The 24,806-nt window shown below is 43.7% G+C and overlaps 1 protein-coding gene and 1 long non-coding RNA gene across 2 annotated transcripts in view; both read left to right on the top strand.

Moving 5' to 3' along the window:
• LOC306917135 (phospholipid-transporting ATPase IH-like) overlaps window positions 1–15,610 on the top strand; it is a gene marked incomplete at its 3' end in the record, with an annotated part of 89,883 nt that extends 74,273 nt beyond the window's left edge. Inside the window, 8 exon segments of the mRNA XM_079495268.1 lie at window positions 123–153; window positions 586–615; window positions 618–721; window positions 4,247–4,270; window positions 9,270–9,335; window positions 9,470–9,573; window positions 10,092–10,257; window positions 15,281–15,610. Of these exon segments, the coding sequence (XP_079351394.1) occupies window positions 123–153; window positions 586–615; window positions 618–721; window positions 4,247–4,270; window positions 9,270–9,335; window positions 9,470–9,573; window positions 10,092–10,257; window positions 15,281–15,610 (855 nt within the window).
• Window positions 15,611–22,734: 7,124 nt separating this feature from the next.
• LOC306917688 lies at window positions 22,735–23,365 on the top strand. Its single transcript, XR_013789221.1, has 2 exons — window positions 22,735–22,851; window positions 23,115–23,365. It is a non-coding gene; the product is annotated as an uncharacterized lncRNA (long non-coding RNA).
• The last annotated feature ends 1,441 nt before the right edge of the window (window positions 23,366–24,806 follow it).

The following is a 24,806-nucleotide window of genomic DNA, read 5'->3' as shown; positions in this document are numbered from 1 at the left end:
TGAAATAATTTGGGGACCCCCTAAAATAATTTGGCGACCTCCCGAGGGGTCGCGACCCACGGGTTGAGAACCCCTGCTTTAAGTGAAGGTGGGGGCCACATGTGGCCCCCCGGGGCCGCGAGTTGCCCATGCATGCAGGTTTGCCTGGTGAAGGTGTGATGATGAATGATGATGATGATGATGTGTGTTTTCCCCCCCGTCACACACAGGGACATCTCTAAGGCCTCACTCAGACCTTTACTGCATTGCTGTATGCTTGTTGGATGAATGTTGTGTAGTGTCATGGCCGCCCCAATGCATTTCCAATGGGAGTCACATGGTTTGACACAACATTTGTGTTGTATGAGGGGGAGGGGTGCAGTCGAAACACAGCCGAAAGCCATACAACAGCTTGTAGTCCTAAATGTGGAATACAAACCATGTGACTTCCATTGGAAATGCATTGGGGCGGCCATGACACTACACAACATTCATCCAACAAGCATACAGCAATGCAGTAAAGGTCTGAGTGAGGCCTAAGGTTTACCTGGTGAAGGTGTGATGATGAATGAAGATGATGATGTGTGTTTCCCCCGTCACACACAGGGGACATCTCTAAGAACTGCCTGCTGAAATGGCCATCTTCATCTATTGGACGTGCCTAGGCATCTACGCCGCCCTGGTCATGTTCTTCGGTGCCTACTTCCTGTTCGACAACACCACCTTCACCAGCAACGGACAGGTAAGGCCGGACAGACAGCCGGTACGTCACCTGCGAAAAGGAGAACAATAAATCCACAAAAGGAGAAGGAAAGTGTTCATGTGTTTAAACTTGAAACCCATTAAGACCTGGAGAACCGTGTCACTTTAGTTTTTAACCAGCTTTAACCATTATTATTTGATACTTTAGTTGTTGAAAAATAGCAGATCTATAAGCTCATTCAGCTCATGAATTATGAATCCATTGCAAGCATTAGTCGCGGAATTCTGAATCCATAGTTTTGGTGCCCATTTTGACCTGAGATCAGATTCTAAAAATGTCTTCTACATCCTGACAGTTTTCTGAAAAAGCTATGTTTCTATGTCAGTCGTTCTTCGATTTTTCAAAAATAGCAGACCTACAAGCTCGTAGCGCGCCACTCGGTGGCGCGCTATGAGCTTGTAGATCTGCTATTTTTCAATAGCTAAAGCATAACATAATGCTAACACCAAAAGGGGTTCCCGCCCAGGATGGGTTAGTTTAGGTCGGCACATTTGGACAAGTGGCTATATGGCCGCATTTAAGCAATGGATTCAGAATCATGAAAACCCCCTAGTTTGACATGTCACATGCTACTTAAAGCATAATGCAATTTTGAGAATTTTGTCATATATGTTGGTACGTACCCAACTTTCAGCAACTATCACAAAGTGTCCCAAGGGAAACAAATTGGAAAAAACTGATAGGTGATAGTAGACACCTTTAAGAACACATTTGTGAAAAAAAACAGTGGTAAGCTTTTATTTTGCCACACCTTTTGCAAAGTTTTCCCTTATTATTTTGTAGAATCTGGTCTCTGGTCTTAATGGGTTAAACACAGTTTTGAGCATATTGATAATATTAAGTAATCATTCTTATGATTCTGTTAATTTCTGTATATCTGAAGGGAAAAAAATAGTACGGTAATTTGCTTCCATCTGTTATCATTGGTCATTAATGTTGTCAGCTGTCCGTAACACCTTCTCAAATGTCAAAACTGGAAATATTTTCTTCCCAACGGCTGACATAATTATTATTATTATTCTACAAAACCATATCTATATAGAGCAGGCCTGTATATTTATTTTTTTACCGCTTCCCATTGGCTTTGTTTTAATCTGTTTGGTTTGTATGCAGTTGTAAAAGCAAACAGTCCCAAAGTCACATGCTGTTGCTGTGGATAGCTCATTAAACCAACTAACATTCTGATATGATATGATATAATATGATAGTACGATATGATACAGTACTTTATTGTCAGTTTGCACTGAAATTCTGCCGCCGCAACACTTTCTCAGCTCTGTCCTTGAACATTATATACTAGGCCTCGACATTACGTAACGTTAATTGTACAAATCTTTCATGTAACCGCTTTCATGGCTGACTTGTTTAATGTTACGTGGGTTGAGTCTTCATTAGAACGCCCTTGAGGAAGATTAAATAGGACCTTGCCCTTCGTGCAAAAGCTTATTCACTTAAGGCCTCGACACACCAGGGCGTGCAGGATGGGCAGTCAGGCCGTTGAGAAGTATCTGTGCCTGATGATGATCGGCCATATTTTGTGCTGTGTGTCCTATACCAGGGGTTCTCAACGTTTTTGGCCGGGGACCCCCGGACATGCTTTGGTAATGTCTCGGGACCCCCGCCCCCCTCCCGACCCCCAATATAAATTGACTACTACAATAACCTTAATAATAGAGGCAATACACCATAAATAAATACTGAAACCAGATATAATCATTAGGGAAGGTGTATGCATGTACTATATGTAAACTCTTCATTTCCATTTAACAGCCATTCAGTTGCAAAAAAAAAAAACTTTTTTTAAAACTTTTTTTAAACTTTTTCTTTTTTTTTTGAAAATAATTTGGGGACCCCCCAAAATAATCTGGCGACCCCCCGAGGGGTCGCGACCCACGGGTTGAGAACCCCTGTCTTATACGGTAATTTAGCGGGGCCCAATCGCTCGATTACAGTAAGTATGTTCAATTGGCAGTGGGAATCGTTGGAGAATGCATTTCAATCGCATTCTCCCTATAGCACGGGCAGCAGAGAGAGAGAGAGAGAGCTTTCACATTCACATATATATTTGTAGCTTCCCTTGTTAAACAGCCACACCGGCACTTCATGGACGCGATGCTTTTATGAAGCACTCGTTTTCGGTGCAGGCGCAGAAAAGTGTCCACGATGCCATCTGATCGTCATCGTGTTTGCCGCTATACTTTGACACGTCACCTGACATCAACCCCGAGCTGACGTCCCGACGTATAGTAGTCGCAGTTAAAACTGTTTAAATGCCAGGGACGTTAAGACGAGCTGAATCTAATTATGCACCGATTGCCAGGGACATTAAGACGAGATTCTTTTTTTTTAAATCCATATTTTGAAAATTCCTCTAATCTGGTGTGCAGGTGATGACATGCACATGACATGCACAATATAATTACATTTTCTTTCTTTTATTGTTTATAATATAATGAGCTTCGGTGGCACCGAAGACCAAAACTGGTGTCCACCAGGTGGCACTGAAGGAGTTCACCACAAGACAGCTTGCTGTCTGCGAAGACAATGTTCTGGGATGCCTGCCGGTTCATTTCCCCTCCGGGTTTTTTTTTTTGTATTTCTTTAATGTTTTTTTGTGGCTTTCGCCTTATTTTATATTTTTTATGGAGGGATAGAAAGTAGGCTGACAGGAAATGGGGGGGAGAGATGGGTGGGGGGGTGACATGCAGTAAAGGCTGTCGGGATCGGGAGTCGAACCCGCGGCACACTGCCCAGACTGGATTACCGGCCACGGCCCAGGCCCCGTTATCAGTGTTATCAGCTTTTTTGCGCTCCCTTTTGAGAAAGTGCACTCATTTTGGATGCATGTTCCAAGTCTTTCTCGTCAAGCAAAACCGTGACGGGAGTCTCACCATTCATCTCTACGAGTCTTAAGCCATTCTGGGCGGGAACCCCTTTTGGTGTTTTAAAGCATTATGTTATACTTTAGCTATTGAAAAATAGCAGATCTACAAGCTCACCGAGTGCCGCGCTACGAACTTGTAGGTCTGCTATTTTTTGAAAAATCGTGAAAATGTGCCTCAAATCTTTGAATATTCTTTCAGAGTTTCAGTTTAAAACTCAAATCTTTGCTTCTGGAGAGGTCCCCTGGAACAACATATTTTCAGATGGGGGTTGGCGGCCAATTACATATAATTGTTGGGGTCCTTGACATGAAATATTGATATAGAAACATGAGGATTTTCAGAAAAAAAGCATTTTAAAAAGACATTTTTAAAATGTCGACGTCAGGCCTAAATGGGTCAAAGCACTGCGGCCGGGGCGGAGCCACCATCTTCCTCTTCGTTTGTTTTCCGGTTATATACGTTTGCATCCAATTTTGATTCTCAAAATTGTACTTTAATTTTTAATTTATTTTCTCTCCTATGATTTCCTTTCTTCTTTCTTGCCCCCTCTTATCTTCTTCGTCCTCTGCTCTTACCTTTGTGTTGCTTTTTCTTTTTTGCTTCTCTTTCCTCCCCCCAGCTAATGACAACCAACACACAGATGGTAAGCCTGAACCTCTGTCTCTCTCTGTCACCCCCCCCCCCCCCACTAGTATCCTACTTCCTGTTTTGTCCTGTCACGTGACCCCAACACCGAACCACCACGCCCCATGCATCGCCATCCATCCAATAGTTTTCCAGTCATTCACTCCATGTCCCGCCCCCCACAGCTCTCTAGAGTAGACCAATGAGGTGTATGAAACCACCACGCCCATGCATCGCCAACCATCCCATAGTTTCCCAGTCATTCACTCCATGTCCCGCCCATAGCTCTCTAGAGTAGACCAATGAGGTGTATGAGTCTGTGTCGTTAGCCCCTCCTCCCTTCAGATCCATGTTCACGTTCAGTAGTTAGTGAACAAACACTGTACACTGTGCGTAGTGTAGTGCCGTGTACGGTAGTGTGTGTGTGTGCGTGCGTGCGTGCGTGCGTGCGTGCGTGCGTGCTAACAGATCTTCGTCAGGTACCTCACGAAGACCTGGAAGGTGGATTAAACGATGTACCTTGAATAACGTTTTGTGGGAGCTTCAAGATCTGTGTGCCAAATGCAATACTTTCGGAACGGTTTCTCATTATCCTGCACTGTCAAATCGGCTTGTTTGTGCGTGTATTATCTTTAGCTGTACCTACTGTATGTTTCTGTCCTAGGCCACGTTTTCAGGTTAGGGTAGGGGTTGGCTGTTGCGTGCGTGCGTGTGTGCGTGCGTGCGTGCGCGCGCGTGTGCCTCACAGCTACAAGTGCGCTAATGTCTCTCAGGCAGTTAAACAAACGTGAGGTTTCAATCTTAATGAAAAAAGGAAGCACTTTTTGTTGGCCGTAAAAAACTTTTTGACACTAGCACAGATTGTATAATATCTTTCTCTAATACAGTAAGTCTTCATATTAGATGCACTGCCAGTGCCAACTACAATGCCACCAAGATATTTTGAGACGCCCTGACGCCCATGCTTGGACGTGTCTCCTGCAGTAGTTTAGAAGTATCTAAAGTGTGACGATGTTTAGGAGTATAGTTTAGAACAGGGGTGGGCAACTTTGACGATGGAGAGGGCCACTATATTTCCACACACTCCAGAGAGCCACAGTGCATATTACTGTCGTAGCAAAAAATAGCCGATCGATAGATCAGCTATCTTTGCTATATTTGAATTGAAATCTTGAATACTTTTTTGCTATTTTTGAATTGGAATCCTGAAAAGTAACATTTGTATATAATTTTAGATGTATTATAGTTCATAAAGTTAACATAACTATATTGGACATAAAAAAAGACAACATTTTAATACTAGTAATTATCTGAAATCAATAATATACCAATGTTCGGATAATAACCTGCGGGCCGCAAGGGAACCCCTTTTGGTGTTTTAAACATTATGTTATACTTTAGCTTTTGAAAAATAGCAGATCTACAAGCTCATAGCGCGCCACCGAGTGGCGCGCTACGAGCTTGTAGGTCTGCTATTTTTGAAAGATCGTGAAAATATTTTTTTCAGAAAACTGGAGGATTTATAAGATTTTTTTTTAAATTTCGAGGTCAGGCCTAAATGGATGAAGTGATGGTGGGGGCCGCATGTGGCCCCCGGGCCGCCAGTCGCCCATGTATGGTTTAGAAGTATCTAAATTAGGATTGCCACGATCACGATCAGGACATTTTAGTGGCATTGAACATTGGAAAATATTACCAAAACAGGTCACGCCTTTTGTTTTTCCAACAGATTAATGTATACAGAAAACTTTAAAGAGTATGACGATTATGCAAAAAATAATTGTGATTATCTGAAATGATTGCGATCAGGCGATTATGTAATCATTTCTGACATAGGCCTAATGTAGACATTTTGACATTTCGGAGTGAGCGATTTTGTGAAGACATCGCGCTAAACTTTGTGAATTTAGGAGTGCAATTTTGTGAAGACGTCACTCCTGGGGTTCACACTCGTAAAACCAGCAAGCTGTGAATGTTAACCCTCCATGCTGTACCTTCATTATCATCGTCACACTCCATTTACCAACACTGCCAACGCCAGTCAGTCCCTTTCAAACTCATCACTACTCCTATTTACCTCGTTTCATTCATGTTTACACCTTCCTATAACACTATAACACGCTCATGGACTCTAGTGTGCAAAGAAGACATAATAGTAGATATTATCTACTATAGTTCACAAGGCCTACGGTATGACATTTTATGCTAGTAACTTCATCTACAGCAGGGGTTCTCAACCCGTGGGTCGCGACCCCTCGGGGGGTCGCCAAATTATTTTAGGGGGTCCCCAAATTATTAAAAAAAAAAGGAATTTTTTATTTATTTTCACGATTTTTCAAAAATAGCAGACCTACAAGCTCGTAGCGCGCCACTCGGTGGCGCGCTATGAGCTTGTAGATCTGCTATTTTTCAATAGCTAAATTATAACAATGCTTAAAACACCAAAAGTGGTTCCCGCCCAAAATGGTTTAAGGTTATTGTAGCAGTCCATTTATATTGGGGGTCGGGAGGGGGCAGGGCAGGGGTCCCGAGACATTGCCAAAGCATTTCCGGGGGTCCCTGGCCAAACACGTTGAGAACCCCTGATCTACAGTATGGTATGCTCTTCAGATGTTACTTTGACTTTTACATGGTACGGTATTGGTATAGTACAGTAACTTCTATATTGGTAAAGTACATGTAACTTCTGCTATATGCACATAATACAAATTCAGCAGGTAATGTGCACATGCCACGGCAAACTGTACACGGCAATAATGGCATGACAGTTTCACTGTTAACGGTATTAAACTTTCGAGATTTTCAACCAAATTCTTGATGTGAGGAGAACAACAGTGTGGCAAAGAAAATACCCATCTGTGTATTTCTCTACGCGAAATGTTGACATTGCAAAACGATGACGTCAAATGCGTTGTTTCACGTGATCAGGGATGTAGTATCCGCCCTGGGTGACATGCTGGGCGAGCGCTGGTGCTTTAGCATGGGGGAGGTCAGATCAACATATGGAATGAATTCTGTACTGGCCATATATGGAGTGTGTCTTGAGTGTACAGGTTTTGATGAGGTCAGATCAACATATGTAATGTCAGAACAGGTCAGCTCCATATATGGAGATCTAAGGGTGGCAGCGGGGGCAGTGTCTTGAGTGTACAGGGTTTGATGAGGTCAGATCAACATATGTAATGTCAGAACAGGTCAGCTCCATATATGGAGATCTAAGGGTGGCAGCGGGGGCAGTGTCTTGAGTGTACAGGGTTTGATGAGGGCCCAGGTAGGGCCGGGCCTTAATTTTCGCGTCTGTTGAGAACTCTAGTTTTTGCTGGGTGCACTAATAACTTTGAGGCGGGCCCGTCTAGAGTTTAAATGGACAGGTATCAGTCAAAAGGGAGACATCGAAGAGGAAGGACGGGTGGGGATGGATCAACATATGGAATGTCAGAACAGGTCAGCTCCGTATATGGAGATCTAAGGGTTTGAGGTTTGAGGTCAGATGTAGAGTCGCTGGCCGGCTCCATATATGCAGATCTACACTGTAGGTGATGATCCAGTCTTCTCCATGTATGGCTATCCAGGGTTTGATGAGGTCAGTGTCCTGATCTTCATATATGGAGACGGCCATATATGGAGCGTGTCACGAGGCGTGACGGACTGACGACCATATATGATGGCGTGACGTGTCACGAGGTGTGATGGACTGACGACCATATATGGAGGCGTGACGGATCGACTGACGGATGGACAGGTGTTGCAGGTTTTCATAGTAATCTGCGAACTACCGTTGCAATTACTGATCTCCTCATAACTAAAAAAATGGGATTTGGGTTGACGACTGGCTACGTTTCCCTTAACGTGCACCGTGTGTGTTGAGTCCAGGTGTGACATGCAAAAGCAGGTAATTGTACAGCTCGTCTTGAAGATGTACGATTAATAGTAATTTCCAAATAAGGACAGTGCTTGTAGATCAGTGAGGCAGGAAAAGTCCCAATGCGACCTCACCCCCTTGTGCCATGTCTCCATATCTCATCTCTCCATAACGCACAGATATATATGGGTGCATATCGTTGGTCCGACACGCAATAATAGTCCGACACTCTACCGCAAACCCTAACCAACCCTAACCGCACTTCATTAGCCATGTATGCGTCTTAACCGGCAAAGCATGTCAGAGCCACAGGTGAGTCTTAACCGGCCTCGTATGTGTCTTAACCGGCAACGCATGTCGGCGCCACAGGAGATTCTTAACGGTACCAGCCAGGCAGCCACGTATGTCGGACTACATTGGTATGTCGGAATAACGTATATGCAGATATATCATGTTTTGTTGAACATTCATGGCTTCAAAAGACATTACTACAGAAATGATAGGGCTGAAGTTGCTCTTTCCTTGCTGATGTCATTGTTTTTTTTTGCCTGGTCCGCCTCTGAGGCTGAGGAACATATATCCACAGACCATCTGGTCTTGTCTTCGGATAACGACGTCTGGGGTGGACGTGCTGCACTGTGGAGTATAGCGAGGTCGTCTGGGGAATCGGAAGGTTCGACGGTTCGACCCTCCATCGGCTCGCCCACTCCGTGTGTCGAAGTGTCCCTGAGTGAGACACTTGACCCCCTAACGTACCCCCATCTGCTGGGTGAAGCAATAAAAGTATTGCCAGAGCAGAGACCGGCAAATACTGCCGTGGCTTAATGACTCAACAGTGAAAAGACTTTTCTCACAGACCCAACAGCAGTGCAATTGAGTATAGACAAATCCACCGTTAACTGATTAGCTACACCTGGCCTATACAGGGCACTAATCCAGGGAGCAGTGCCCTGCAGTAGGCCAGGTGTAGCTAATCACTTACTTAATGGTACACCTATAGTAATGGCCGTGCCCCGGGGCAACCCTCTCTGTGGATCTGTCTGTAAACGCAGCAGCAGTGAATGGTATATCTGAAATATTACGCAGGATAATTATTATGGCTTGTCTGACATTGCCTCTTCTCTACTTCCCTCATGACTTTATTTCCCGTTCGTAGATGTTTGGAAACTGGACGTTTGGGACGCTCATCTTCACCGTGCTCGTTTTCACCGTTACGTTCAAGGTACGCACGCACGCACACACGCACGCACACACAGACACATACACACGCATCAGTGCATAGCAAGGACTATAGATTCAATTGATTCAATCAATCAATCAATCAATCAATCACTCACTCACTCTCTTTCTCTCTAGCTGGTTCTAGATACTCATTACTGGACGTGGATCAACCATTTTGTCATCTGGGGGTCCCTCATCTTCTTTGTGATCTTCTCCCTCCTCTGGGGAGGCATCATCTGGTACGATTCTACCTATTACAATGTGACATGTCGGACATCTCTAACCCAGAGCAATTTAGAGAATTATAATTAATTATTCTCCTCTCCTCTCCTCTCCTCTCCTCTCCTCTCCTCTCCTCTCCTCTCCTCTCCTCTCCTCTCCTCTCCTCTCCTCTCCTCTCCTCTCCTCTCCTCTCCCCTCCCCTCCCCTCCCCTCCCCTCTCCTCTTCTCTCCTCTCCTCTCCTCCCCTCACAATATACATTATAATGTATATTTACTTTATTATCAATGTTGAAGATTTGATTGTACTGTGGAGCTAGCTATCAAATGTAGTAGACGGATCATGAGTTGTTTTGTGTTGTATTGTTGTGATGAATGTTGTATGTAAATGTATGTAATAATATGGAAGAAATGTTGTAATGATGATATGTTTAAGACCCCAGGAAGAATAGCTGCTGTGACTCACAGTAAGCTAATGGGGATCTAATAAATAAATCAAAATCTCTTCTCCCCTCCCCTCCCCTCCCCTCCTCTCCAGGCCCTTCATGAACTACCAGAGGATGTACTACGTGTTCATGCAGATGCTGTCGAGCGGCCCGGCGTGGCTCAGCATCATCCTGCTGATCGTGGCCTGCCTGCTGCCCGACGTGGTGAAGAAGGTGATCTGTCGGGCCCTGTGGCCCACCACCACGGAGCGCATCCAGGTAGGAACGCATGGGAGGGAATGGCTGGGGGTGGAAAGAAATAGCCGATCTACAAGCTGTGAGCTTGTAGATCTGCCATTTTTGGGCCAAAGACAGTTGGTGTGTAGATGGAAAAAGAACTCAAGTATACACTAGGCCTATATACAGTGCAGCTCAGGTCTAAGAGGGGTCTAAGACAGTGCTAGCGATTTTATTTTGGTCTAGTGGCTACATACTGTAAGAATTATGATTTCTTTAGCGAATATCTTGGTTTTAATGAAATTGAGTTGACATGTTTTTTTAAGGATAACTGTTGTATAATCGCAATATCACACTTGAGGGTCATTTACAGTCAGTAATGGCACTTCTGCATTGCTTATGGAGCAAGGCTGTCGTGCCATTACTGACGGTAAAGCACGCCCTCTCTTGTGTAATATTGCTTAATACTGCATGTACACACAGGTTGCTGTAGGTTCCGTATAGTATCACACACTGTAACTAACCATGTGATGACTCTGTGTTGGGCATATTATTATGTTCAGATGTACGCAGGCTTCGGTTACGTCCCAGCCATACTGGACGTAAGTCAAGTCGACTCGACCCCGTCTGTGTGCAGTGCTCACCTCACTCTAATCAACACCGCCATAGACTTATAGGAGGGAAACAGTAAAGATCCTCGCCTCTTCATCAACTGCTCCACCTGCTGGTTGATTTCGGAACTAATTTAGCAATATGTGCAAAAGGAAAAGAACAGTTAAATGAAATGGGACAATACCAATGGCACCCGACCCATTTTGCGGCAGGTTCCCTTCGTACCCTTTCGGGAGTTATACAAATGGATGGAATAAATGTCGCTGTGTGCATTGTGCTGCAGTGTTGCTCCACTATTTGCTATATACTCCTCCAGTTGTACTAATATATATTAGTACATGTGGATGGAGTATTTTTGGTGGAAGACAGTGTGCTGTTTGTCTCTGGCCACAAGCATGAGACGGTTTCCGTTTCCTACTGTTTTTTTTGCTGTGAACTCATGAAGGCTATGACCTTTTCCTCTTGACCCGGAAGAGCTTCCATAACCTTCCTTCTCTCCCCCCCTCCCCACCCCGGTAACCCCTCTATCTCTGCTTATTGGTAACGATGAACAGTGTGTCCATCATTCTGAAAGATCTGATTCTTCTGAAAGGCGCGATCATTCAATCCATATGTTTTTCGATCATTTGAATAATCGAGGACTGTATATATATTATGAGAAATACATATGACCAATGACGAAGCTTTTATAAAAAACTTTGAATGCATAGATGTGTCACAGAGACTACCCCCCCCCCCCCCCCAAAAAAAAAGTCATTCAATATAAGAGAAATACTGAAAAAGATATCGCGTATAGCAGCTCCAATTGCTTTATAATCATGAAAAAACAATTAGTCTGATTAAAACCACTTGAGCCAATAGACGTAGATGTAAAATCATCGCTGCTTATTTAACTCTGAGAGGGTACCGATGTCACGGGCACCAAATTAACGCTTACAGGTAAACATACCAAATGGCATAGCCAGCTAAGAGGGATGAAGATCAGATCTTTGGGTTGTGAGGAAAAAAACTTTGATCCCAACTGTGTGGTCTTTGAGGCTTTCAACTGTTATTAACTTCGTAAACTAACTCTCCTCTCCTCTCCTCTCCTCTCCTCTCCTCTCCTCTCCTCTCCTCTCCTCTCCTCTCCTCTCCTCTCCTCTCCTCTCCTCTCCTCTGTGTGTGACGGACACAACAGACGAGGCGTCTGTGCCTTGCCTCTGAGCCGTCCACCATCTTCATGCTGTCTCAGAGCCGGGCCTCCAGCCAAATGAGTTTCTGAGCCGGCGTAACCCCCCCTCCCCCCACCCCACTCCCGAAGGTGACCCATCTATACTGTCCCTGTCCCCCATCTCTCTCTCTCTCTCTCTCTCTCTCTCTCTCTGTCTTATCCTGTTTGTTTCATTCTCACAAGCTCGTGACATGTGCCTGTTTCCGCCCCCCACCCCCGCTTTCCTGTTCTTAAAAGGACAACTTTGTTTTTTTTCAACCAAGGTTAATGTTTTAGATGGTTATTAGGCCAGATAATTAGGCCTATTGTAATTATTATAGCGTATATTTACTTATTTATTTTTTCATTTGCTGCTTTTTTTGTTTCAGGGATTTTCGTCTTTTTCCTTTTTCTTACAAAATATTATGGCGATTTCTTTATTAATATTTACTATAGTCCTACTAGACCCCGGGAAATGACATCTGACCACAAACGTTCACAGGATCTACTGAATGTGAAGGTATAGATACTGGGGGGATGCCATACCGTGTGTTTAGGCTCAATGTGTCAGTTTATCACCTCCTACTTCACATTCAGTAGATCCCGTGATCTTTTGTGGCCTAGATGTAATTTTATGTGGTCTAGTAGGACTATAGTAAATAATAAAAAAGAAATCGCTATGTTCGAATGCCCGCACCCCCCATGTCGAAAATAGCTAAAATTGCTAAAACGAAAGAAAGCAGCAAATGAAAATAAAAATAAAATAATTTTAACTTTCTCAAATAACAACCTAAATCATGAACCTTGGTTGAAAAATACTAAAGTTGTCTTTTAACATCCTGGATGTCTATTTTATTTATTCTATTCTATATACTTTCACTGCAGTCACCCTTTCTTTCTCCCTCTATATATTCCATCTTCTAGACGTGCATGATTGTTATCGCCGTGGCCAGTGAGTTTCTCCGCATGCTGCAACGTTTTATTCTGGATTCACACACGTGAACAAAATCAGTCTTCTGTCTGGAGCCAGTGCAGAGCCCTGACAATAGCTATCAAAGTACCAGCAGTACCAGTGTTTTCATCATCATATGTGAATTAACCACTTTCAGCCTTCCCTATTTTGGGCATTATTTAATATATGAAGTAAAGTAAATTCAAACATTTTCAAATATTTGTTTTATATATAATATACACAACAGTAGCGTAGCAGATTAACAAGCTTGAGCTTATTGATCTGCTACTTTTGCCATGCAACACCGTCATATCACAAAGTATAAACTATACTATAGTTTATACCTATATGACCAGAACACTGGATTTTGACAAACTATGGTCCGCGATGTCAATACAGAATATACTGAGAATGATGTGATGTCGTACCATGACATTGACATGTGTGTGTGTGTGTGTGGTGCTTCCACACTATGATGATGTGTCTGTATGCTATACAGATGATGATGTTTACAGTCGCAAATTGTGTATTGTGCTTTTTTTTTTTTTTTTTTTTTTTTGCTTTGTGATCTTAAAGTTATGCGCATCCAGAGTGTGTAAGTGTTGTACACGCAGGTATGAAGGCAATTACTTATTTGTGTGTTTGCTGTTGTGTGCACGTGTGCGTGTGTGTGTGTGTGTGCGTGCGTGCGTACAGAATGTAAAACCTATGAGAGAGCCTGAGAGGCTTGTGTCCTTCCAGAGTTCTCACTCCTTACTAGATGTCACAGAGGGCTAGAGGCCCTCAGCATGGTAAAACATATACAGCCTATACACACGTGTGTGTGTGCGTGTGCGTGTGCGTGTGCGTGTGCGTGTGCGTGTGCGTGTGCACGCGCGCGTGTGTGTGTGGTTGCAGTGAGGTGCTAAGGGAGGAGGGTGTTAACAGGTTCTTTGCCTTGCTGTGGCGTTTTGGTATCTTTTAAAAATGTGGGTGTCGTGACTAACACAGGGAACGGCGTGCGTGCGTGCGTGCGTGCGTGCGTGCGTGCGTGCGTGCGTGCGTGCGTGCGTGCGTGCGTGCGTGCGTGCGTGCGTTTTTCAAAGGCCTTTGTTTCTATGATTGTACGTACAACATGTACTGTGTGTGTGTGTGTGTGTGTGTGTGTGTGTGTGTGTGTGTGTGTGTGTGTGTGTGTGTGTGTGTGTGTGTGTGTGTGTGTGTGTGTGTGTGTGTGTGTGTGTGTGTGTGTGTGTGAGAGAGAGAGAGAGAGAGAGAGAGAGAGAGAGAGAGAGAGGGTGGGTGCAACAGAGAAGAAGAGAGGGGAAAGCCTCACTCTGGGCTTATAACGGTGTTGCACGCTTTCTTTCTTTCTTTTTATACAGTGCTTCCGTTTGCATGATTTGACGTGGTCTCGCCTCCGTACAGGCGTGCGTATTCCTATGCCTATGGCGTGCTTTGGCACAATGTTTTGGTGTTTTGCAGAGAACTTGTACGTGTGCTTGTGCTAATGTGACACACCAAAGGAGGAGAGATTTTCATCACAGCTGTGCATGGTTGACGATTAAGCCACGGTGACACGAGGTCTTTTTTTAGCAGTGGTGGAAAAAGTACTAACATTTTGTACTTAAAAGTATCAATATTGCTATATGGAAATACTCCGTTACAAGTAAAAGTCCGGAATTCTAAATTTAGTACAAATACCACCAAACTGTACCGGTAAGTACAGTACTTAATGTACTTGTTTACTTTACTTTCCACCATTGGCTCATAGATATCTTTGTGCTCCGGGGGTTGAAAATGAAATCATAAGAAAGTACAAATGTAACCAAATGGACCTGTAATAAATAAACAGGTAGGACTTCACAGTGTGGGTTTTCTGATCTCGTGGCCTGTGAGGAAAAACGTCTCCTCCTAAATGTATGTATATATATATATATATATATATATATATATTGCTCGGACCATCATGCTTCCAACCGTCGTCTCTCTGAGGCCTCATACACACACATCAAATGCATGTTCTGTGTTCTGTCTGCGTTTGATGGCCGCCATAATGAATTTCCAGTGGGAGTCTGCAGGGTTGTGTGTTCTATAGCTGCATGTGTTCTGCCAATCGAACACAGATGTTTGGTCAAACCACTTGCATGACTCCCACCGGGAAAGCATTGAGGCGACCATCAAACACAGAAAAGACACAGAACATGTGTTTGATATGTGTATGCATGGGGCCTGGACCAAACCACGGAACTCCGTGACTGACGTGCTCCCCTCTTCCCCTCTCTCTCTCTCTCTCTCTCTGTCTCTGTCTCTGTGTCTCTCTCTCCTTTCAGAACGCGGATAAGCTGTATGAGGGTCAACTGTCGGAGTTCACCCCACTGTCCCTGCATGGCAGCAGCGACCCACCAGGGGGCGCCGGTGTCCCGGGCGGGCGCCTGCAGCGAGGCACCGCAGCGGCCGCGGCGGCCCAACGCTACAACATGGCCGCCGCCCCCAACAACAACAACCCACGCAGGTCCGAACCCCTCCTCCTCAACAAGAGACTGATGTTCACGCGCTGGCGGAACACGCCAGACTATTGCACCTTCGCGCCGCTGCTGCGCTTCGTGGAGGGCGGCTCCCCGCGCCCCCGGGGGGGAGCGGGCCCCGAGACCGCAGTCTAAAGTTCATTTAAAACGTTTTCTACCTTTAGTATTATTTTTTATTTCCTTTTTTTTTTTTATTAAAAAAAAAAAAGAATTTCGAGGCCTCGATCCGAGGCTTTTTTAAAGTGTCATATCCATTCCGGATACAGGCAAAGACAAAAGACGATTATTCTAAGCCTGTCCTATATGGAGTGAAGTTCGACCCAGGAAATGCAACTGGGTCCAAATCACGGCACCACACTGCTTGACACGCACCGGTCCAATCGTGAAGTCGTAGAGCGATCTTAAAGATGGACTGCCGTAAAAAAAAGTCCCACCCTAAAACATTATCATCGGGCTAGGAGGAAGATTGTTTTCACAAAAGGGTACAGAAAGTGTTCAAATGTTCATTAAGTATAGCTGGTTTCTACCTTAGCCCCTCCCACCTGAACTTAAGCCTCGCCCACAGCTGTTGTTGTATGATAACGGGGGAGGGATTAGGGTTATGATGTCACTAAACTGGTGAATTTCGATTGGGCCTTTTGACTCAAAGGCTTTCAGATTTAAGGAAGAAATCAAAAATACACAGGGAAGACATATTTGAATATTATAACCACAACTGGGGGTCTATTAGAGTAATGTTAACTCCATAGAAACATACAAAACAGAAAAAGTACAACAATCATGGCACTCCATCTTTAATGTAACTCTACTCTGAATCCAGCTACATTACAGTATGTAACTGAAATGTATCTGGTGGTCAATCAGTCATGTGACGTCTGCAAAGCATTCTGGGACAGCTCAAGAGAGAGGACCATGACCTGCAGGACAATAATTCCACCGCAGCTTGGAAAACCAACAAACCAACCAATGAATCACAGGCGTGGTGCGCCGGTGTCGCGCACCACCATAGGCCCTATAGCAGATCCACAAGCTCTCAACACATCACAGCATGGCACATTGTGAGCTTGTAGATCTGCATTTTATTTTACCACTAGCGCTTAAAGTCTGTTACACACACACACACACACACAAGACCATGAGATCTAAAACTACTGACAAAAGAAAATGAAAACTTCTGAAGAAAGTATATAAAAAAAGGACAAAAAAACGAAACAAAAGAATTCTAGTTTTGGAATTCAACTGCGATTGCCCTTTATGTGTGCGTCTGTCTGAACTCAAGTGTACTTTGCTAAAACCACAAATGAATAGAGATGAGATTTGAACCATAACTATCAGATGATTATGTTGACGGTCGTTAACATCGTCTCGTCTCACCGGTCGCCTTGACGACGACGGTGATTGCTTGCTTTCTGTGACAGAGCGTTAATCATTTTTCTCTTTCTTTAAATCCTTTTCTTGCTGTTTCTCTCGCCCCTCTCTCTCTCTCTCTCTCTGTTCTGCCTTTTTTATTATAGGACTAACTGGTGTTGCCTGTGTGCAAAATGCCGAAATGCTCCCTAGGACTCTGGTCTCATATCCACACTGTAAGGCATATATAGCATCACACAGTCAAAGCCTGTATATGTCTTTGAACGGTGAGCTAAAGATATAGCTAAAGCTAACGCAAACTTACAGTGCAATGCCGATTGACGGTAAAACGGCACCATGGACCGTTCAAAACAACAACAACAAACGCAAAAATGTAGCTCACTCTCCAAATATGTGTCCTTTGAGGCTTTGACTGTGTGTCGATCTAGAATAGAACAGTTAAGTGTTTTGCACAGTAGAAGTCATAAGTTGTAGAGTAGAGAAGTGCTTTCTACGTATGTTGTGCGTTTGTGTGACAATCAGTGGTTGCGATGTGTGCGTGTGTGTGCGTGTTTGTGTGTGTGTGTGGCCCCTACAGCACTTTAGATTCACCGTAAGGGGTCCATTTGGTTCTCTCAGAGCCGGAACTAAACGATCTACAAGCTCTGTGAGCCATTTCCGGGGCTTTGGGTTCAACAGAAACAACTAGCAGACAGAACTAGCTCCGCAATCATGCCCTATCACTTCATCACGTGTTGATTTTGGCAGCAACTTTGGATTTTAGTTTTAGTCATAGTCTTGAATAGTTTTCATTTAGTTTTAGTCACATTTTAGTCACCTGGAATGTCTTAGTCGACTAAATCTACAGGTGATTTAGTCGACTAAAATGTATTTTGGCGGGCCTTGATGCCGTCGTAATGATGATGATGAAGCTTGTAGATCGGCTATTTTCAGCATGCAACCAAGTGTAAAATGACTCATACTGGATCTCTTGTCCACTAGTCCCTTCCTAACATTTTAGTCTAGATTTTATTTGTTGACGACATTGTCAATATATTTAGTCTTAGTTTTAGTCATCATAGCTTAGTTTTCATTTAGCTTCCATTTAGTTTTCGTCTGTGAAAAAAGGTAGTCGAGTCATAGTATTAGTCGACAAAATCAACACTGCACTTCATCCACTGTTGCTCCCAGTCTCACTGGGTTACACTTTACCAAAGGATAATACGTACTAGAAGGTGGTCCCCTGTTGAGAAATATCTGTTTGGAACTCTGGAGTCTGGTCATTTAGCAGTCGTGGAAAAAGTACTCAATTGTTTTACTTAAGTAAAAGTACCAATACTGCAATTTAGAACTACTTTGTTACAAGTAAAAGTACGGAATTGAAAATGTACTTGAGTAAAAGTACAAAAGTATCGGCATCAAAATGTACTTAAAGTACTACAAGTAAAAGTATTCATATTGCAGAATGTCCCATTTCACAAGTTCAAAATGTGTAGAAAATCTATTGAAAATAGCCGATCTACAAGCTCACAATGCGTCGCGTTGTAGATCGGCTATTTTCAAATGGCCGAAATGTATAGGGTTGAAGTGGTTAATGTATGTTTTCTAATTAAATTTTAAATCGCCAAAGTAACTAGTAACTAAAGTTTTCAAATAATAGTGAAGTAAAAGTAAAAAATTTGGCTCCGAGATGTAGTGGAGTAGAAGTAAAAGTACTGGAAATTGGAAATACTCAAGTAAAGTACAAATACCACAAAATTGTACTTAAGTACAGTACTTCAGTAAAAGTACTTAGTTACTTTCTCCACCACTGCCATTTAGTTCAAACGATTGGTTCAAATGTACCATGCCGGATTTAAAATGCTATACATCTCGTCGCCATACGTCCACAAACACTCCGGCAGACATCTTTATTGTCCACAAAAGTATACAGCCTCAGCTCACCTCATTAAAAATATTTGACGTCGATTTAACTCTGACAATGGACCCTTACAGGTCAATTGTTACGCTGTCAGAGTTCAATACACTCAGGATTCCTGCTGTGTATAGATCTACCTTACCAGGCCATTCAAATAATATTTGAATTATTTACATTATAAATGATGTCAGGAGAAAGTGTTTAGAAGTCTAAAATGGATTCAGATCAATTATTTGACTTTGCATTGAAGGACATCTTTAGGTGTGCTGGAATGTAGACTTATGCCACTCAGCCTTAAATTCAACCATGTGTGTAAATATGATAATAACAGAGAATGTAACCGTATTTTCATCTGTCTTTTTTTTCTATATAGGCCTGTTACCCTCTCGTGTAGACTAGTAAAAAAGTATGTCAAAAAAAGGTATTCAGCGCGAACAAGACAGTAGATGGTACCTTTACAGTTTATAAATGCTAATTAATGTAGCTGCACAGAGGAGTGTTGAGTCCTATCTTTGCCTATCTTTGCGACAACAAACAATTTAACAAACACATTCTTTCTTAGTGATTCCCTGGGAGAATTCTACCGTCTCCACGCACCCTCCTGTCATTTGTAATGTGTGTACATTGAATGTAAAGTCAAGCTCGGCGTGATAGAGGCATGGTAAAAATAATGTGGCGTGAAATATAGATAAATATTTATACGTTTAATAAGCCTTAACCCATTCAGGACGGTAACCCCTTTTGGTGTTTTAAGCATTATGATATACTTTAGCTATTGAAAAATAGCTATTTTTGAAAAACCGTGAAAACGTACACATTTTTGAACATGTATTCTTTTACAGTGGACATTTTTAATTCAAATCTTTGTTTCTGGGGGGGGGGGTCCCTGGAACAACATATTTTGAGATGGGGTCCGCGGCCAATTACATATATTTTTTAGGGTCCTTGACATTAAATAGTTTGAGAACCACTGACATAGAAACATAGGATTTCTCATAAAACTGTCGTGATTTAGAAGACAATTTTGTAGAATCCGGTCTCGGTCCTAAATGGGTTAAGGACAGTCTGATGATGACAGACGTTAAGAGAGGCCATAACCCAAAGAAGACCATTGCATTATTTTACCGTTATCCTCACCAACACTGGTGGCCTTTTTCCCTCTTCCCTTTCTGTCGTGATGGCTCACTCTCTCTCACTGCCTCTGTGTTTCTGTGTTTCTGTCGTGATGGCTCACTCTCTCTCACTGCCTCTGTGTTTCTGTGTTTCTGTCGTGATGGCTCACTCTCTCTCACTGCCTCTGTGTTTTCTTTCTCCTCCCGCCACTGTGTTTCCTCTCCGTCTGACTCTCACTACATTCTGCTGTGAAGTGGTTCTCACGCGCCGATGCCTCTTCGAGGGGAGAGCGAGTGCATTTTCTGGCAGCCGCATCAGCCGCGGAGTGTCCGCGGCAGCGTTTCACTGCGGCATCAGTCCGACATATAGTCGGCATCAGTCCGACTATATATATATACACCAAACCCTAAACCTAACTGCAAGCACGACGCAACGCATTGTCGGACCAACGCACTGCCGCGGGAAGCGAGCGGCAGTGGAGTGCACCTTCCCTGGCAGATGCGGGCGGCGTCTGGAGTGGCGGCCGCGGAACATACCGACACTGCCCGGCGGGAACGGACCGGTCATAATCCACCCACCTTCCCCGCGTCTCATTGCCACTGCCAGGACAATGCACTCGCCTCCTTCTGGCTTCTTCTCTTCCTCTCGCTACCTCTTCTTCTCCAAGACGTCGGTCGCCCCCCACGCATTCATCATCACTGCATCTTCATCCTTCAACTCTGTCATCCATCCACCCTTCCACTCTTCTATGCATCTAACTGCCTCCACTCCACGCCTGCGTGCATCTTACAACCGCAGACAGTTCATGACATGCGCCCGTGCATCTTACAACCGCAGACAGTTCATGACATGCGCCCGTACATCTTACAACCGCAGACAGTTCATGACATGCGCCCGTGCATCTTACAAGTTACAACCGCAGACAGTTCATGACATGCGCCCGTGCATCTCACAACCGCAGACAGTTCATGGCATGCGCCTGTGCATCTCACAACCGCAGACAGTTCATGGCATGCGCCCGTGCATCTCACAACCGCAGACAGTTCATGGCATGCGCCTGTGCATCGTACAACCGCAGACAGTTCATGGCATGCGCCTGTGCATCTCACAACCGCAGACAGTTCATGGCATGCACCCGTGCATCTCACAACCGCAGACAGTTCATGGCATGCACCCGTGCATCTCACAACCGCAGACAGTTCATGGCATGCACCCGTGCATCTCACAACCGCAGACAGTTCATGGCATGCACCCGTGCATCTCACAACCGCAGACAGTTCATGGCATGCACCTGTGCATCTCACAACCGCAGACAGTTCATGGCATGCACCTGTGCATCTCACAACCGCAGACAGTTCATGGCATGCACCTGTGCATCTCACAACCGCAGACAGTTCATGGCATGCACCTGTGCATCTTACCATAGACTCCATGCCTCCAAGCATCCAACCGCAGACAGTCTCCCATGCACGCATGCATCTAACCGCAGTCGTTCCCAAACTAGTGAAAATAGCCGATCTTGAAGCTTGAAGACAATGGTCTCTGCAGAACATTCGGAGACACAGTGAGAGAAGTGTGTGTGTGCGTGCGTGCGGTATATACGGTAACACTCGTCGTAACCACATCAACCCTCTTCATTTGGCGAAAATATTCAGAGTAGGCTAGAGGGGGAAAAGGGTAAGGGGGCCTAGTGTTGATCCATGGGGGACTCCGGCTACAGTATATGCAGTTATGCACACACCACTAAATGACTAGATGGATGGATGGATGAATGAATGGAGAGTATGGCGAGACGTGAATGTATATACAGTATATATATATACGCCGGTTATGCAGTAACACAATCATGACACTGCTGCGACGAAGTTTACACGCTGACCAAAAAACAAACAAACCGATTAATAACCAGCAGCATCTGAACAAAAGGCAGTCCTTCGCCATTCGTAATTCTATTGAGAATCTACAGTTCTTTTCCCGTATTTATGATAGACAATTGACCTACGTATAGCTAAGCCCCTCCCCAAACTGCCAAGGTCCAATCACAGCTAAGCATAACATGGGTTAGACAAACCTCTCCACCAATAGTTTGTTTTAAAAAAGAAATGTCACACTGCTCACGCACATATGGTATACGGCAGGCCTTGTTGACGGATTTGGAAGAGATTTTGAAGGTCTAGTTACAAAAATGAACCAGTATTTAATGTGTAAAATCCATGATATTTACTTTGGAGTGAATGGGCCCGGCTGGAAAGTGGTAGAGGGCGGAGCTTTGCTAAAGGTGATTGTACGATTCTAGATGCTTTGATGTTGGGGCGACAATAAAGTGCAGTCAATTGTTTCAGGCACTGCGATGGATACAGTACATGATGCAATTCCCTTGATCGAGCAGACACAAAACGTACAATACTGGAAGACGAAATGAAAAATGTACCACTTGTACCACGTTAACCTAAAAGAAAAAAACTCTCATCGTTTTTGTTGAACAACTGAGAACGACAGTCTATCACTGTATCAGCGGTCAAATGACACTGGATCTTAAGTTGAGGAAAATAATGTGAACGTGTGTTATTTTCATTATTTTTTTAGATTGAAAACTTGAGAAGAGCACATTTCCTTTTGATAGCTCCTTTTTGTGTAATTTATTATTTTTATGTTTTTTTTTAAAGATTTATTCTATTATAATAATTGGGCTTCATCTGACACACACAGAACATCAGAGATAGAGAGAGAGAAACTTGTAGTTATTACATGTACTATGTAATATAAACAAGTAGATGATACAAATAGACATAATGTCTCAACAGTGTGATTGTATGGTAGGGTCTCTACACAGTACTACAGACTGCGTGTGTCTGACCTTTTGACCTTTTGACTAGTGAATTAACTCCATTCTTCCAAGCAGTGGTGGAAAAAGAACTCAAAGTTATTACTTAAGTAAAAGTATCAGTACTGCAATTTAGAAATACTAGTAAAAGTCCGGAATTCAAAATGAGAAAAAGTATTAGGCCTCACTCAGACCTTTACTGCATTGCTGTATGCTTGTTGGATGAATGTTGTGTAGTGTCATGGCCGCCCCAATGCATTTCCAATGGGAGTCACATGGTTTGACGAAACACAGCCGAAAGCCATACAACAGCTTGTAGTCCAAAATGTGGACTACAAACCATGTGACTTCCATTGGAAATGCATTGGGGCGGCCATGACACTACACAACATTCATCCAACAAGCATATACAGCAATGCAGTAAAGGTCTGAGTGAGGCCTTAGAAATTGGACCACACTCAAGTAAAGTACAAATGCCTCAAAATTGTACTTGAGTACTCAGTTACTTTAGTTTACACCACTGCTTCCAAGACATAACTCAGGATAGACGAATGTATAAAGCACAGAAATGGAATGCACAGACTGTGTCAGCAGCGATAATACTCCATTTTAATTCCATGTCTTTTATGTAAATGTTCTTTTTTTTTAAAGTGTTGCCGACCGTGTTGAGATGTCACGCCTGATTTAACCCAATCTGGACGGGAACCCCTTTTGGTGTTTTAACTAAGCATTATGTTATACTTTAGCTATTGAAAAATAGCAGATCTACAAGCTCGTAAAAATGCGGCACAAATCTTTGAATATATATTCAGAGCGAACGTTTTTTTTATTTTGACGTCAGGCCTAAAAAAACCTTGTCGTATGATGGTGTCGCGTGCCGGAAGCGGCCCCGATATACAAGCATCGCATCGTGACACTTTGCGAGCTCGTATAGATCGACTATTTTCGACACAACATCGTACGTAGTATATGTCGGTGTACATGGCTGAGGGAAGTAGGGGTGCTGGGGGGGCTGTAGCACCCCCTCCCCCCAGGCACAGCCCCCCCTCGAACAGGAGGGGAAGAAGAAAAAAAAGAATAAAATATGCTGTATCACTAGCCTGACACTCAGCCTGAATTTTCATTTCGTAATCGCCTGAATATATTTTTTTAATGGGCGTGGCTAGCGATTCAGGGGCTGGAGCCAGGCTACTGTATCACAGTATTGGCACCTTATCCTGGTTAATTGCCTGTGTCAGTTCGTTCATATAACTTGCGTGTGGAGAGGGAAAGTAAAGGCCACGTTTGCGCGTGAAAATGCGCGAAAATGCGCGTGCATGATGCGCGTGCACGCGCATTTTTGCTACGCGCGCGCACCCCCTACTAGACGCTCAGCCCCTGCGGGTGTAAAGTACTTCCCGCGGGCCTGTCGGTGTATCGATTGTGCAACCTGGTGCACGGGGCAGATCGGGTCCTGCACTTGGCACTGCTTTAGTTGTGTGTTATCCCAACAACGGAAGCGCACTAGACCAAGACCCGTTCGGCCACCACCTAAAACATGTGGTTCCCAAACTTATTTTTTGTTGTTGCTCGAGACCCATCAAAAAAAATAAATGACTCGTTTGCCCGGGGACCCGAACTAGCGAAAACAGCAGATCTACAAGCTCGCAAAGGCGTCGCTTCGCGCCACGTTGTGAGCTTGCAGATCGGTTATTTTCACTACCTCTTAAATATTTGTTTTCTAATGTATGGAATTTGTTTTTGATTTCTTCGTGAAATGACTGAATCATTGAATTTCGGTTTTAATTCATGAAAATGTGAGCTTTTTCTGCAATGTTTTTTGAAAGGGTTTTGAAATAATAATGATTAAAAAAGAAAGTGTATAGAAAACAAACAAAAATAAATGGACCCATAAAAATGTGTCTGCGACCCACACAGGGGCCCCGACCCACTGTTTGGGAACCAGTCGACCTAAAAGGTTTCGTGGTTTGGTCCTGGTGTGTTATTATGGACCATGGTGTGACTTTAAAATCTATCAATCTGGTGTAATCCTGGTTCACAAGACAGTAATTCCTTTCTTTGCGCCAGGCCCATTACAATCAGAGCCAGACAGTGTAGAACATTTTGTATGTCTGTGTTGGGAACAAAAT

Source organism: Electrona antarctica (genome assembly GCF_951216825.1).
Source record: "Electrona antarctica genome assembly, chromosome: 24".
In the NCBI taxonomy this organism is placed as follows: domain Eukaryota; kingdom Metazoa; phylum Chordata; class Actinopteri; order Myctophiformes; family Myctophidae; genus Electrona; species Electrona antarctica.
The sequence above is the reverse complement of the archived record's forward strand: the minus strand, read 5'-3'. Positions and strand labels throughout refer to the sequence as shown.